Below are 13,385 nucleotides of genomic sequence, written 5' to 3'. Positions count from 1 at the left end.
GCGCCTTCCTGCAGCCCCACTGTGTGGCTGTGCCACGGGGACAGGACAGGGCCGCGCTTACCAGCACACTGAGGCCACCGCCATTTTAGGGCTGAGAGGAAAGCAGGCAGCAGGCGCTGGGGTTCTGGCTGCTTCTGGAAGTTTCCGTGTGGCACCCCCTCTGCCTGGGGCTTTGCGCTTTGGCCCCAGGGACAGGCAGCCCACAGCTCCCAAACGGGCTGTGCCAATGGAGGCCTAGTGGTGAGGCATCAGCTCCTTGCCCTGCCACGTGCCTCAGGGTGTGCGGCAGCCATTTCCTTGTGCATGGGGACCGAGCTGCCGGTACCCTGCAGCTGCCATGAGCCCAGAGCAGCCTTTTCAGAACACTCATGAGGCACTCTGTCACTTAAAACATACCTGAAGAGCTGCTCTTGCTTGTCCAAGATAAATAAAATTTGGAGTTGCAAGCCCAGTCCCTTTGGAATTTGTCAGCCTCCGTCATGCGGCCCCCACCTGTGTTTGAGCTGCATGATCAGGGGGAGGGAGGACTCCTTCAGCAGCCAGCTGTGAGGAAAAGAAACAGCTGAGTGGTTCAATCTAACAGTTCAGCTGAGGAGCCCTCACATGGTTACAGCAAAAGGCACCAGGCTGCATCAGAAGGCTGCAACAGCCTTGCAGCATGACCTTAAGTAAATTACTGCAAAGTTTCTGGGCTTTCGCTCCCCTCTAAATCAGGGCAACAGTATCAGCACGCCAAGGGGAGGCTGGCAGTGCTGCAGCATGCAAAATTGGCAACCTGGGAGTCGAGTCTGCAGCAGTAGGAACTGATGCAGTGCTTTGTGCCTGCTAGCAGTATTTATAAGTTTCACATGGTTGGGCCTCCACTGGCTTGAAAGGGATTACTGCTGATTTTCACAGGTGTAAAAAAGAAAACCCAAGCAGCACAGCTTGGAAGGTATATATATAATGCCTCTAGTTCCTCCAATGTATGTGGTAGAAGCTGTAGAGTGTAATGATGCTCAGGTAAAATCATATTATTTGCTACTTTTGCATAAATAAAGTTTAGGTAGTCTCATTTAGGAAGCAGTAAAGCATTTGTAATTCTCCACTTTCCTATCCCCTAACTTATTATACTACTTTCACTGTATCTAAAATAGGTGCAGGTCTCCCTACCATGATTTATTTCAGTTCTGTAACTGAAACATTCAGAGAATGTTTATAAATTGCATTTGGTGAAAGTACTTCTAAACGTGAAACAAAAAACACTTCTGTTAATTACTCTGTCATAGTTGCTGTAACAACCACCACTCGCTGCCTGCAAATCTGTAAACTGGCATAACTGTGAAAAAGAAAACTAAGAGGACTGGACAGTATTAAAGGTAATTAATCTAAAAATAATTAAATAAAAAAAAAAAAGAAAAAATATAGATTTTAGGAGTTTTCAGGTATTTTTGTAACATTGGCTCACGTGTAACAATAGCAATAAACGTGCTCTGCAATTCCTTCTAGAATATTTCTGTTAAGGCTCTATTGTTTTAGTAGACAGCAGATATTCTCCATAAACTCCACTGGCAGCTGCATCTCTGTAATACAGGAAGGCAAGACATACTGCACTGAAACAGCATCCAAAGGCCAATGCAATGACGACACACACAACAGATGCTCAGTTTTAGGGTTTATTTCATCTGCTAACATTCATTCTTGATCTAGACAAAAGCAATTAGATGATTATTTTCTTAATCTATTTTTTTTTCTTGTGGAGGAAAAGAAAAAAAAATCTTTTAACACTTTTTTTTTTTGTAAGATGTTATAAATAAATATATAAAGCTTTAAGTGTTACTTGGTTCAAATTGAACAGTTGTCGTTTATTTTTTGTTAAGTTCCTGATGTGGAAAAAAAAAAAGTGCAAACCATACACATTCAGCCGAACGGAATGACTCCAGCCACAATCACTTCTGGAGAAGCTGAATCTGTCTGATCTACAATATGGAGGATGGAAGGTGGGTGGGGGAAACAACTTACTATATTTTTACCCTCAGCCACATAACTCCTAGCAGATAAAAATGGAGTTCCCTGGTAGGTAAAGCATACAAGAAAGGGGGGAAGGAAGAAAAGAAAGTTCTGCCTACATTGCCCTTTCCCTTTCTTGTGCAGATTGTACAGCACAGAGGAAAGAAGAGACAATATAAAAGCTTTAGACAAAAACATGAGAATGAAAAATAAAATCAGCAGGAGGGACTGGTGAAAAATCCTACGGCTGTTGCATGTTTGCCTCGCAGACTACAAACAAACACAGAGAAACTTCACGTTGAGAGACAGTGGGGATTTTTGTCTTTTCCTTATGGAAAAAAAAAAAAAAAAGATGGAAAGGGGCAATAAAAATAAGTTACATCATATTCCAATATGTACAAAACAAATCATGCTCAGTAAATCATTTGAATATAAAATTATTCATTATTGTACAACTCTCTCAATACAGTCTGCAGAATAGACAACTGGGGAAAAACAGGGAGGGGGAACTGTGGGGCTTTGAGGGATGAAACAGACTAATTTGCAAATCATGTGGCTTTTTTCAGCTTGCATGAAAAATTACAAAGAATACCATCACCTGCAGCTGGGACAATACAGGCTTTAATATCCACGTGCTTATCAGGACTGCATTAATCTTGGCAAGAACTGTAGATGGGACAAAACAAACAGCCACAGATAGCTCAGACTGTGTGCGCAGACACAAGCTCCACTGCCTGCCTGCTGGTTTACCTGGGACTGCTGCTAAATGACCTGTGCTTTAACAGCCTGGCTCTATTGCTGATCAGGCACTGAATCCTACAGTCACTTCTGCCACTGAAATATGAGCTGATATAAAAGCAAAAACAAGAACAAAAAGGTGACACATCAGCCCTGTGATTCAAATCCAGCAAATACATTGAGTTGCATTCCAAGCTATAGCCTTGGAAATACAACATTTAGTATACTCTATGTTGCCAATTGCTGTAGCGCTACCCAGTTTTGTAATAATTCAGAAAATTTTGTGGGATAGGAGGGGTCTGAGTACCTCAAAACATGAATGAGAAGCTAGAGAAGCTTCCAGCCCCAGGATACATATCTACGTCAGGCCCTGTTCTTTTACAGTCTGTCATTACTTCCTGTAGTTGTTCAGTGGTCTCTGTGAAGTGGTTTGATGAGCTCAGTGACACATCCACTTCCTAACTGATGTGCGTTCACACTGCCACCGAGGTGGTCCTTCTGCCTCGCTCATACGCTCACTGCTCTTTCTGCTCCTACTGGACAACAATGGAAGAAAAAGCTTGCTGGGATCTTCCTTCTGCTGCTTCCATTTCCACCCCTGTTTTGTAGGCAAGTACAGGACTATTGGGTGCAAAAACATCAACTTCAAATGCTCTCCATTTACTCCAAAATGCTGGGCACAAAGGGTGAAACTCAAACAAGCCAGAAATTCACACAGATCCTTTGCTGAGAATTTTTTTTTTTTCCCCAATGACTTTGAACCCAGTGACAGCCTGGGTCTACAGCCTTACAGTCTGTCCCGTATTTGTGACCTGGGAAGGGTACAAGGTGACATCTGACTGGGAAACTTTTGAGTAGGAGGAAAACTCCTTCAGCACAACTAGCTGGAATGAGACAAACGAGCAATAAAATGCTTTCTTCTGCAACAACACCTTACCAAGCAGTCAAGTTCATTGTTTAGGTGTCTAAAAGCAAAAAAGACCTCTTCCTTCTTAGCACTGCAGCATATGTTGTCCTTTCCACCTTCCTGAAGCAGGAAGGGAGTCTGCTGGCAAATCCCCACTCATGGCATCACCCTCTGTTGCAGATGTGCATGGCTCTGCACAGCAGAAGGCAGCAGAGGCTAAGAGCTATCATCTTTGGCCTGGTACCAGGTAACTGCTTATCCAAAATGCTCACTCACACTAGTACTGCTGGTTCTGTAACCCCTTAGAAATCCCTCACACAGTCCCAGCTCTTCTAAAGGTTCTTCATGGGGTGTCCCTGGAACACAACAGAAGCACTGTGGGGATAGACATGCATCCGAGTGTCCCAGGACCGTGTAAAATCTGAATTCAGGAGGAACCATTTGTGGTTGGGTGAGATGATCTTGGAGGTCTTTTCCAACCTTAATGATTTTATGATTCAAGCTCCAGTGAGAGACCGGTCACAACCTTGCACCTGCCTTCACTATACCCATCAATTGCCTCTCCTGACCTGGATCATGATGCATTGACTGGCCCCATGGAGAAACACCTTATGTAGGGAAGAAGGTGTTGGTGTTTCTGGAAGTCACAGGAAAAAACATTTTGGGAAAAAGGGGCACATATTGAAGAAGGATGTACTGTCTGGCCACTACTTCTGCCAGAGTGCCTTAAAGCCATTGTTCTCTGTTCATTTTAAAACTACACATACAATTTGCATGTTGTTGTAGCATCAAATAATCTGTCCTAAACAAAAAATAAATTGTACCACTTTAAACTGTAGTACATAAAAATCACAAAAACAAACAGACAAACAAAAAAACCAAAAGAACTACATTCACATTATGTTAAAAAAGTTCCCTTAAACCCACTAGAGGAAGAAAATCATGCCAGGTATGCCCTGCAACCTATGCTCTTGCAGACAGAACTGAAAATAAATCAAAGTGTGGCATACAGCCTTAAACAGACCAGTACAGCAGTAAGGGTGTGGGATGGCTTTTGGGTCATTGTCTTCATTTCTGATATTCATAGTTAAAATTTGTTTCAAAGTGTCCTATACTTCTCATACTTTGGAGTACCTCTTTACAGAGAGGCCATTTGCTTTCCCAATGTACAGATGGAGAAACTGAGATATTGGCCAGGAACAGGATTTGAATTTACAAATTCCTGCCTCAGTGCTAAGCTGAGGTCAGACCTCCTTTTGTGGGTTGAAGTGAAACTGTTAACAAGACTTTGCAGTTTCATTTCTTTTGCTTGTTACTGTAATATATTACAAAGAAAACAGAACAAGGTCTTCGACTGACACACTTCTAGGGTCAGAGGCTGCCTCTGATTTAGAGAACCCTGCAGACAGATCCATTAAAATCCAGCTGGTTGCTCAGAGCCCATAACACAGAAACAACTCAGGTAAAATGGGCCCAATTATGATACTGGTCCTGATCATACACAGTCCCATTTACTAGCACCCTTTGGTAGATGAGAGCAGAATTTGGCCTTCAATACAGAATGGTTCTCAAAGTCAGTACTGGCATGTGCTGTACTGCCCGAGTGTCCACAGCGTGCCCTCTTCTGGAGCCGCACCGACGGGCACTGTGAGCATGGCTTAGCTGCAGTAACTATTTGTGCACGATGGAGCTGTGACACAGAGAGCACAGTGAAAAGCCTTCGGGTAAAGCTGGAAACTGTGCATATGAAACAGTTGCTTTTTATATCTAGCGTATTGGTTTTGTGGGTAAACAGCCTGTAAAATTGCATTTTTAAAATATAAACGTTTTCTTTAGTTACAGCAATACATAAAAGTGCTGGGAACTACCAAACATAGCTCCTCCCAGTCTTGGAAGTCAGAGATGAGCAAATGGATTTGTAATACCTTCTGCCCCCAAGCCAACAACTGAAAATTGCTTCATATTGCTTCCCACAACTCAGCTAGGAACAAATGCTTATGGCCAAGCATATGCATCTCTGGAAGCAGGGGCCATTTTGTAATAAAACCTTAAAGACAGTGATAACCACCAGCAAACATTGGTAACAGGCGAATGCACGAGTAACAACATCTCACTGTGCTTACAGATGACCGTGTGCTTGAGCACTTTGCAGCACCAGGATGCAGACCTGACCAACATTCATCTGAAATCAGCAGGATTCTTCAACTTCATTGGACTGTGGATCAAGTATGTAACAGGATTATTTGAACCCAATGTGCTGTTTGCAACTTCTGTTCTTAAGTTTTTAGTCAGCTTCACTCTTCTGGAGAAGAACATCTCCAGAAGGAAGGTGTATACCTCGGGGTGTACACAGAAGAAACAAGGCAGCTCCTGTGCTTAAGGTGGCTACCTCCTTTGCAAACCTCAGTGTGAATTTGAAACTGTTGGAAGCAGGGTACAGAGGCAGAAGAATTAAAATACAGAACAAGCAGCACTGCAGTGGATTTGTGTGATTGCGTGATTTTTAGAGAGATGCCAAAAAATGACACACTAAAGCCGAATGTATCATCTCTCTGCCTCTCCTTCTGTGATTTCAGTGCCATAATTGACCCGCAGTTACCATGGCCTTTGAAAATCAAATCATATTCCATTTGATTCATATTTTACCCTAGACAATAGCTGGTTCAGGACTAACAGGCTGAGTAATAACGGGGTGAGACATGAAGCAGGCAAAAACTGCTTCATTTCCATGCTTCCAGCCAAACAAAGAAATGCTTGCAACAGCAAGAAAATAAGCCATACTTTAATTTGGTGAGTGGGAAGAGGAATTAGAGAAGTCATTGTTGCTCTTTGACTCAAAAGTCAGTAAGCAGAACTTGGTTAGACTGTCACCATACTGGAGGATTAAACTTACATGGGTCCCTAAAAAACAGCATTAAAAGAGAAAGAGCTCTGCTTTGAAAGTGGTCTGAGACTAAAAAAACATTATCCATGATTCCTGTTTCCAGTTTTTTGAACACAGCTTGTTCGTTTAAAGCAAGAGCTGCAGAGCAGGCACTCTGCCAAAAGACAATGTGCACTGTCTCATAATTAATTCAGACCCGTAGTCAGAAATTTTTACAGCTCTGGAAGAGAGCCCCATCCTATTCCCACTTAAATCAGTTCTAGTGACTTCACTGAAAGCACGCTTATGGCCATTATCTCTTGACACAACCAAGTAAAAAATAACTTAATAGTACAGGTATGGGTACGTCTGCATGCTTGTTGCAGTTCAGCATTTCACATAGCAATGAACAAAACAAAATCACCCCCTCATCATGTTGCCATTAATGACTGATTATTTGCAGGGTCTTCCTGAAGACCGTCCTGGAGACTTGTCCTGCAGACTTACGAGGCAGTATTGCTATTTCACTTGTTCTCCCTTTCTCAGTATGCAGGATAAGGTTTTCATTTGTTGTTAGCACATTATACTGATGAAGGCATGAGTGGCAGTTGTGTAGGGTGACATGATGGCATGGGGCTGCATGTTGGAGCCTATGTGGAATTTGGTTGGCTTTGAAATTGTTTTGGGACCTGTCTGTGAAACAAATCTGGGAGCTCTGTGCAAGAACTCCCTATTATTTTTATGAAGTTGCGTATGAATATGTGATACCAGTGCAATGTATCAAAACCACTGTGCTAAGTCCGTATCCTAGGCCACAGTCAATTTGATTTAATGTTTCTTATCCTCTGATATTTTTCTTCTTTTATTCTTATGGTGCTCTACTTTCTGGCAGTGGCTGCCAGATGAAAATTAGCGACTGCCCTTGTGCTTAGATCATAGCCTGACACATCCTCAATTTAGTCACTGTTATCATTTACTTACAAATAATGCAATTCCCATCCCACCTCCAAAAACATCCACAAAATAACACCGCAATTTCCTCGTTTTTTAATGATGTATCTTTATATCATTACGGCTCAGGAGACAAACAGATTTAAAAAATCCTACATCTGACATTTGTGTTTGAATTGTGAGGATAAGAAACATTCTTTTGTATTTGGCCTTAAGAGTGGGTAACCGCATTTGTGCATTTTTCACCTCTGTATTATAATGTTGACTGTTTTTTTATTTTTATGTATTTATTTATTTTTTTAAGAATCTCACTGGTCTTGTAAGAAACAGTAAAAAGACCCTATGTTTAAGGAAGCAATCTATCTTCTGTTTTACAGACTTGCTTTTAAATAAAATATTTTTCTGTTGTTTTGAAATTTTACTTCCATGATCTTTTATATGGAAACCCTAGAGTATCATTAATATAAAAGTCTGCCTAGGCTACCACTTTTCTATAATATGGCTCATGTAGTCCTCAGTGGGCAAGCGTCCTTGCTCCTCGGTCTCTTCCTTGGGAAGTGCTTCATTGGACCGGTGAAGAAGCCTCTCTTCCCGATTCTTTATCCTCTGCTCCATCCTCTCTAGCTGCCGTTTGTACTGGTAGCGCTGCTGGAAGAGGTCCTTTGCATAGTCATAGAGCTGCATGTCCAGGTCATTGAGCTCCTCAATCCTCCGGATGGTGTCATTATCCACCTCCACCCCTCCTGCCCTGGTGCTGTTGTACTGCATAAAGGGCCGGATGAATTTCAGATTAAAAGTTCTCTCAAACAGGTACTGAGTCTTTCTCTGGAACTCTGTCAGGCCAAAGAAGGCCATGTCTTTGAGGTTCTTTTTTGCGCTGTCCAGCAGGATCTGTGCTCGCTTGTTCTCTGGGATGAAAGACATGTTGTAGCAGCCCACTAAGCTCAAGTCAGCCAACATCCTCACCTGGCGGTTGTTGGCCAAATTATACGGGCAATCCATGAACTCCTGCAGTGTGCAGCCTGACCAGTCTGTGCCTTCATAGCATGACGGCAGCTCTTCAGGAGTTGGCGTCCTGCCATCACACATGTGCAAGGAGGTCTTCCAAGTAGCTCCTCGTTGGACATGACGCCATTCGCTGAGGTAACGAGATACAGGGTCTCTCAGCAGTGTGATGTAGTAAAATTTTCTACAAGAAGAAGAGAAAATAAAATTAATGCTCTGCTAGCAACTAGAAAGACGCTTGAAAAAATGAGATCCAGAGTAAACATAAAAAAGAAGAGTAAATCAACATCAGAGCACCCATTCCACTGTGCTCCTGGACTATTTTCTTCTTGCAATCTCTTACTAAGTACTGTGTGCAACATTAGATCGATGTTTCTCATCTTCATTGCCCACCGTTTAGTCTTGCCAATCAGTATCTCTTTCTCCAGTGCATTCCTTTCTAGCAACGGATTGCAAAGTCAGAACAAATCAGCAGGATTCAACTCATATACCAACTTCAGAGAGCAGCTGCAACTTTAGAAACTTCCTGGCCTTTCACACTAGCACATACTCTCTGACTGAACCAAGACCTGCTCTGCAGGACATGCCCATAACTGCTCTGTTTATGAGCTGGGCTATCATTTTCGCTTCATGTAGCTGCTGACCAGGACACCTACTGCTTGACTGATCTGGCTGCCAGGCTGAAATCTGGGAGTCTGCACTTAGTAGCAGGACAACACCACAGGAACATAAGTGAAAAATAAAGATAAATCAGGAATGCAATATGCTTTGTAGAAATAGAAGGTGTGAGATGACACCCAGAAACAGAAACAGTAGAAACAGTTTATTGTTTCAGATATGGTGTTATCCATTCAAATTTAAGAGAAGCTTTTGATACATGTGACTTTTAATACAAGACAGTCAAGAGGAAAACTGGTAATGAAACCCACAATGATCCGAGCAGTCCCTTGAACTGAAAACATGACAGCTGCTGCCTACAAGGAGACCACCTAGCTTTGGCTCACATTGAGCCTGGATAAAGTTATGGGATTGATAATGATGGCAGTTTGCAACGGCCCTCTCCAGACAGAGGGAAATGGGATATATATTTTTTTCCTTAAATGTCTTGGGACCATCATGTCTCCAAGTGTTTCTAGAACAAGGAAATACCTTCTCTAGTTGCTGAAGTTGGCAAGGAATTAAATCCACATGTGCTCCCAGTGCATGGGGCTGTGTGACACTGCACAGACAAGAGCATCACGCTTTGGCAGGGTAACACACGCATCTATAGGCTACTGGAAATACTTTATATAGGGGGTAGCAGCAGAATTATTTCCCCATCAGAAATGCATCTTTGGAATGCTGATATGGCTCTCTGCCCTGCCAGAAATGCTTGAGAGAACTGAGTGTGATGGCTATTATGAGAATACTGCACAGTTTTCTAACTGTGCAGTTAGGAAATTTATTTAATTTTTAACTTTTTTTTTTTATTTAATTTTAAAAATTAACAAATGGCTGCTCTGGCTAATATTAATGCACCCACGTTTTCCTAACACCTTCAATATTTTTCTTCCCAGAAGTAACCTAAATTACTGCAAAAAGAATAATTTGATTTAAAGAAAATACATCAATGACATTGCCCGGGAAGTCTGATTTTAAGGAATGCTTGCTTTCCCAAGTTATTATTGATTTACTGAAGATTTGTTCCAAAGCAGGATGTTTTGGTCTTTTCAACAATGGTGATGGGTGTCAACACAGGCTCCAGCTTCTCTCCTCTTTTCTGCCTTCATAACTAGGACTGCTAAAAACATTTGCTATTTTTGGAAAGTTTTCCGTCTCTCTTCATAGCAGGGGTATCACACTGTCTAGTAATACTGTCTAGTACACTGTCTGGCTACAGGGAGAGGGGAGAAAGAAGGGGAGCAGAGTGCATAACAGAAACACTTCCCTTAAATTTATCTCGTTTTCCTGCATTTACACTGCAGCCTGTAAGGGTTCAACTACCCAGACTGAGATGCAGCTATGAATTATATAGAGAGTGCTAAGAAACCTCTAACAGATGGGAATAAAATATGACAGTGGAAGGAAAAGGGAAGCAATGATGAATGCCAGATGTTCGAGTGACAGACATTGATGCTAAACACTACCAGCATTTTTTTGACTTGTGAACTGCACTGGACTTTTTATTTACACCAATGTAATCCAAAGGTTGCATTTTTTCCTGAAGCAGGTCTAAGCCAATTTTTATTATGCTGCTTACACAAGCAACTACAAGTTTCACCTAAGATCAGGAACTCATTTGTGACACATCCAAAGGCACAGGAGGAACTGATTCCTCTTCAAGCGTGCCGTCTATAGAGGTATGGATAGAGGAAAAAAAGTTTTAGTTTCTGCATTTTGTTGACCCCCTTTAAGAGTCTGTTAGTAAATCAGATTAACAAACATCATACAGAACTTTTAGGATCCATTGAAAGAGGGACAACTTCAACATGAACTGTAAAAAGGTGAAGAAGCCAGTATTTCTTTCTTCAAACCTACACTATAAAAGCTACTGTTGAGGTGATGCACTGGTAAATATTTTCCCATGAGTGAACACTCTCCAATATTCAATTTAGTGAACAGAAAACACAGAAAACACAGCTCTTTCCCAGACCTGTCACATAGAAAAGTGCTTGAAGATGGAAGCTGGCCTTCTAATACAGAAAGAAGATGTATCTGGAATATATGCAGCACAACCGGGCATATTGAGGTACTTTGGGAAGTCATCCCAAAAGGGTATAAAATAAAAGTATTTAGAAAAAAATAACAAAACAGAGACCACAGTGCAAAATAATAGTTTAAACTGCCTAAGTTGAGCTGCACCACTGACATACAGAAAGTTGTGCTCCTACAGCTGCATTCAGCTTTCTAGAAGGGCATTGGTTTCGGAGGCAAAGGTTCACTCAGCTCTCCGGGAAGCAACAGCACATCTTTAGGAAGACTGGAGCCTCAGGAACCAGAGAGATAAGCCACTAGAATATTAGGCGAATGACCACGGCAATATTCATCCAAGAAAATCCTTAAGATACTTAGGTTTCCATTCTCGAACTGTAACTTGGGAAATGCAAGAGAAAAGTTATATATCTCTCTAGAGTGCATCCATTAGCAGCATCATTATTAACATTGTGAGCCAGAAAGTCAGGAGAACTTAGCGCCAGCATGGTTGAGAACACAGGCAGTGCCGCTTGTCAGCAGTGGTTTGATATTTATGAGGAACCACATGACTAGTAAGTTCTCTTTTGTCATCAGAGATAAAATAAACCCATAAACTACATGGAGCTGTGAATGCCCCTCCTTTCAGCATGGTGCCCCAGACAGCTACTTAACTTGAGTATTCCTGAAGACTTATTTCAGAAGCATGGTCTTCTCCTAGTCCAGATGGTTCCACTCAATACTGCCTCATAAAAAAAAAAAATCAACCCCAGTTTGGTCATGCAATGCCAACTCTCACGGGCCTTCCTGGAGTTAACAAGTTTGAGAAGGAAAATGGACATTCTAGTGAGTAAGATATTTTCTTTCTTTTTCTCCCTGTGAGAAGCTGGACAGAACAGCATCACTACTCTTGTGGGCTCCTCTTCTACATATCCATGGGGTTGTGAACCCCAGAAGAACAAGGAAAAGCAGAAGCTAAAGTCACATCTCTGCTTTTCCTTGCATTATCCTTCCTAGGGGTCCCACTGAGAAAATCCACCTGAAGCTTCTTGAGGCCATTTGCAACTTCAGAATTGCAACTCTGATGTGTATGCAAGCTGCACAGCTTTGTCTGAAGAAAGAATCACTAAAATATTTATTAAACAGAGCAAAATGTAATCATGTTTTTGGTAAGCAAGCCTGTCTTAGAACTGAAGTTTCAGGGAGAAAACAATGCAGTATTGCAGAGGACAAGCAACCTTGCAGTTGTAGTACACAAACGAATTCAGTGAACTTGAGTTTAAGGATCCCTTCTGTCAAAGTTACTCTGTATGCCCCTGACAACTCTCTTTCACTGTGCCTCCATTTCCCATGTGTCAGGGGCTGATAATGTTTTCTTTGTCTATTTTGCCAATTTGAAACATAGCATCTTTTGGAGCAGGAACGATCGCCTTCAATGATTATGCAAAGCCCCCTGCTCCAGCACGGATTGAGGTCAGATGACAATAGTTAACTGAAGGCTATTTTCATGACACAGGCATCAGGGCAGTGCTGTCCTACAGATTTCCCACCCTGGACCTCTCATTCCCTTCTCACATCGCAGCACAAAGCAGCCTCAGTTTGCCAGCACAGTGTTTTGCAGGGCCATGTTGCAAATGCAGTCACTGAGCACACCTGTGTTAAAAATACCATGCAGAGATGAGGGAGTGGCTGAAGCCCCTATATTCTGCCCTAATTCCTGTCAGCAGCTTCCTCAGCTAATGAGGGGGAAATGAAGCCCTCCTTCCTGTAAAAACAAAACAAAACCAACCAAAACCAACACTCCTCTTTTGCTAATAACCAGTCAACACAATTCTGATAAAGCAATAGATTCTCAGTAGATACTACTGTCTTTCTTCAGCTCATCTACTTTTTCTTATACTTTGTAATACACCCTTCTTCCTTCCCAGTACTGGGCTCTGAGATCTGCCAAGAATCGCTTATTTGACTGTGCAATCCCCTGTTCTTTGCTGTGATTAAATGCTTCCCTCCCACACAGCCAAAAAATCTTATTTTTTATTTCTAAAGGTTCTTCACTGAGCTTTCAAGTGTCCCTCAAAGGAAAAACAAAATCAATAACAAGGCCTTCCTGAGTACTGTGGTAGTCTTCCATCAGATAAAGAGCAAAATAATGATAGCCACTTCCAATCATCCATGCTTCATCCTCCCTGTTGGCGGGGGGAAGTGGAAAGGAGCTGCATAGGTCAGCTTCAACCATACAACCCCAATCTGTCAAAGCACCAT

At 42.0% G+C, this 13,385-nt stretch overlaps 1 protein-coding gene across 1 annotated transcript in view; it reads right to left on the bottom strand.

Annotated features, from left to right (window-relative positions):
• Positions 1-2,396: 2,396 nt before the first annotated feature.
• HS6ST1 (heparan sulfate 6-O-sulfotransferase 1) overlaps positions 2,397-13,385 on the bottom strand; it is a 182,605-nt gene continuing 171,616 nt past the window's right edge. The window contains exon 2 of the mRNA XM_032193119.1: positions 2,397-8,637. Within this exon, the coding sequence (XP_032049010.1) occupies positions 7,929-8,637 (709 nt within the window). The 3' untranslated portion in view covers positions 2,397-7,928. The remainder of the gene's footprint in view (positions 8,638-13,385) is intronic.

This window comes from Aythya fuligula, chromosome 9 (assembly GCF_009819795.1).
Source record: "Aythya fuligula isolate bAytFul2 chromosome 9, bAytFul2.pri, whole genome shotgun sequence".
Classification (NCBI taxonomy): Eukaryota; Metazoa; Chordata; class Aves; order Anseriformes; family Anatidae; genus Aythya; species Aythya fuligula.
This window is presented reverse-complemented; position numbering and strand designations above follow the sequence as displayed.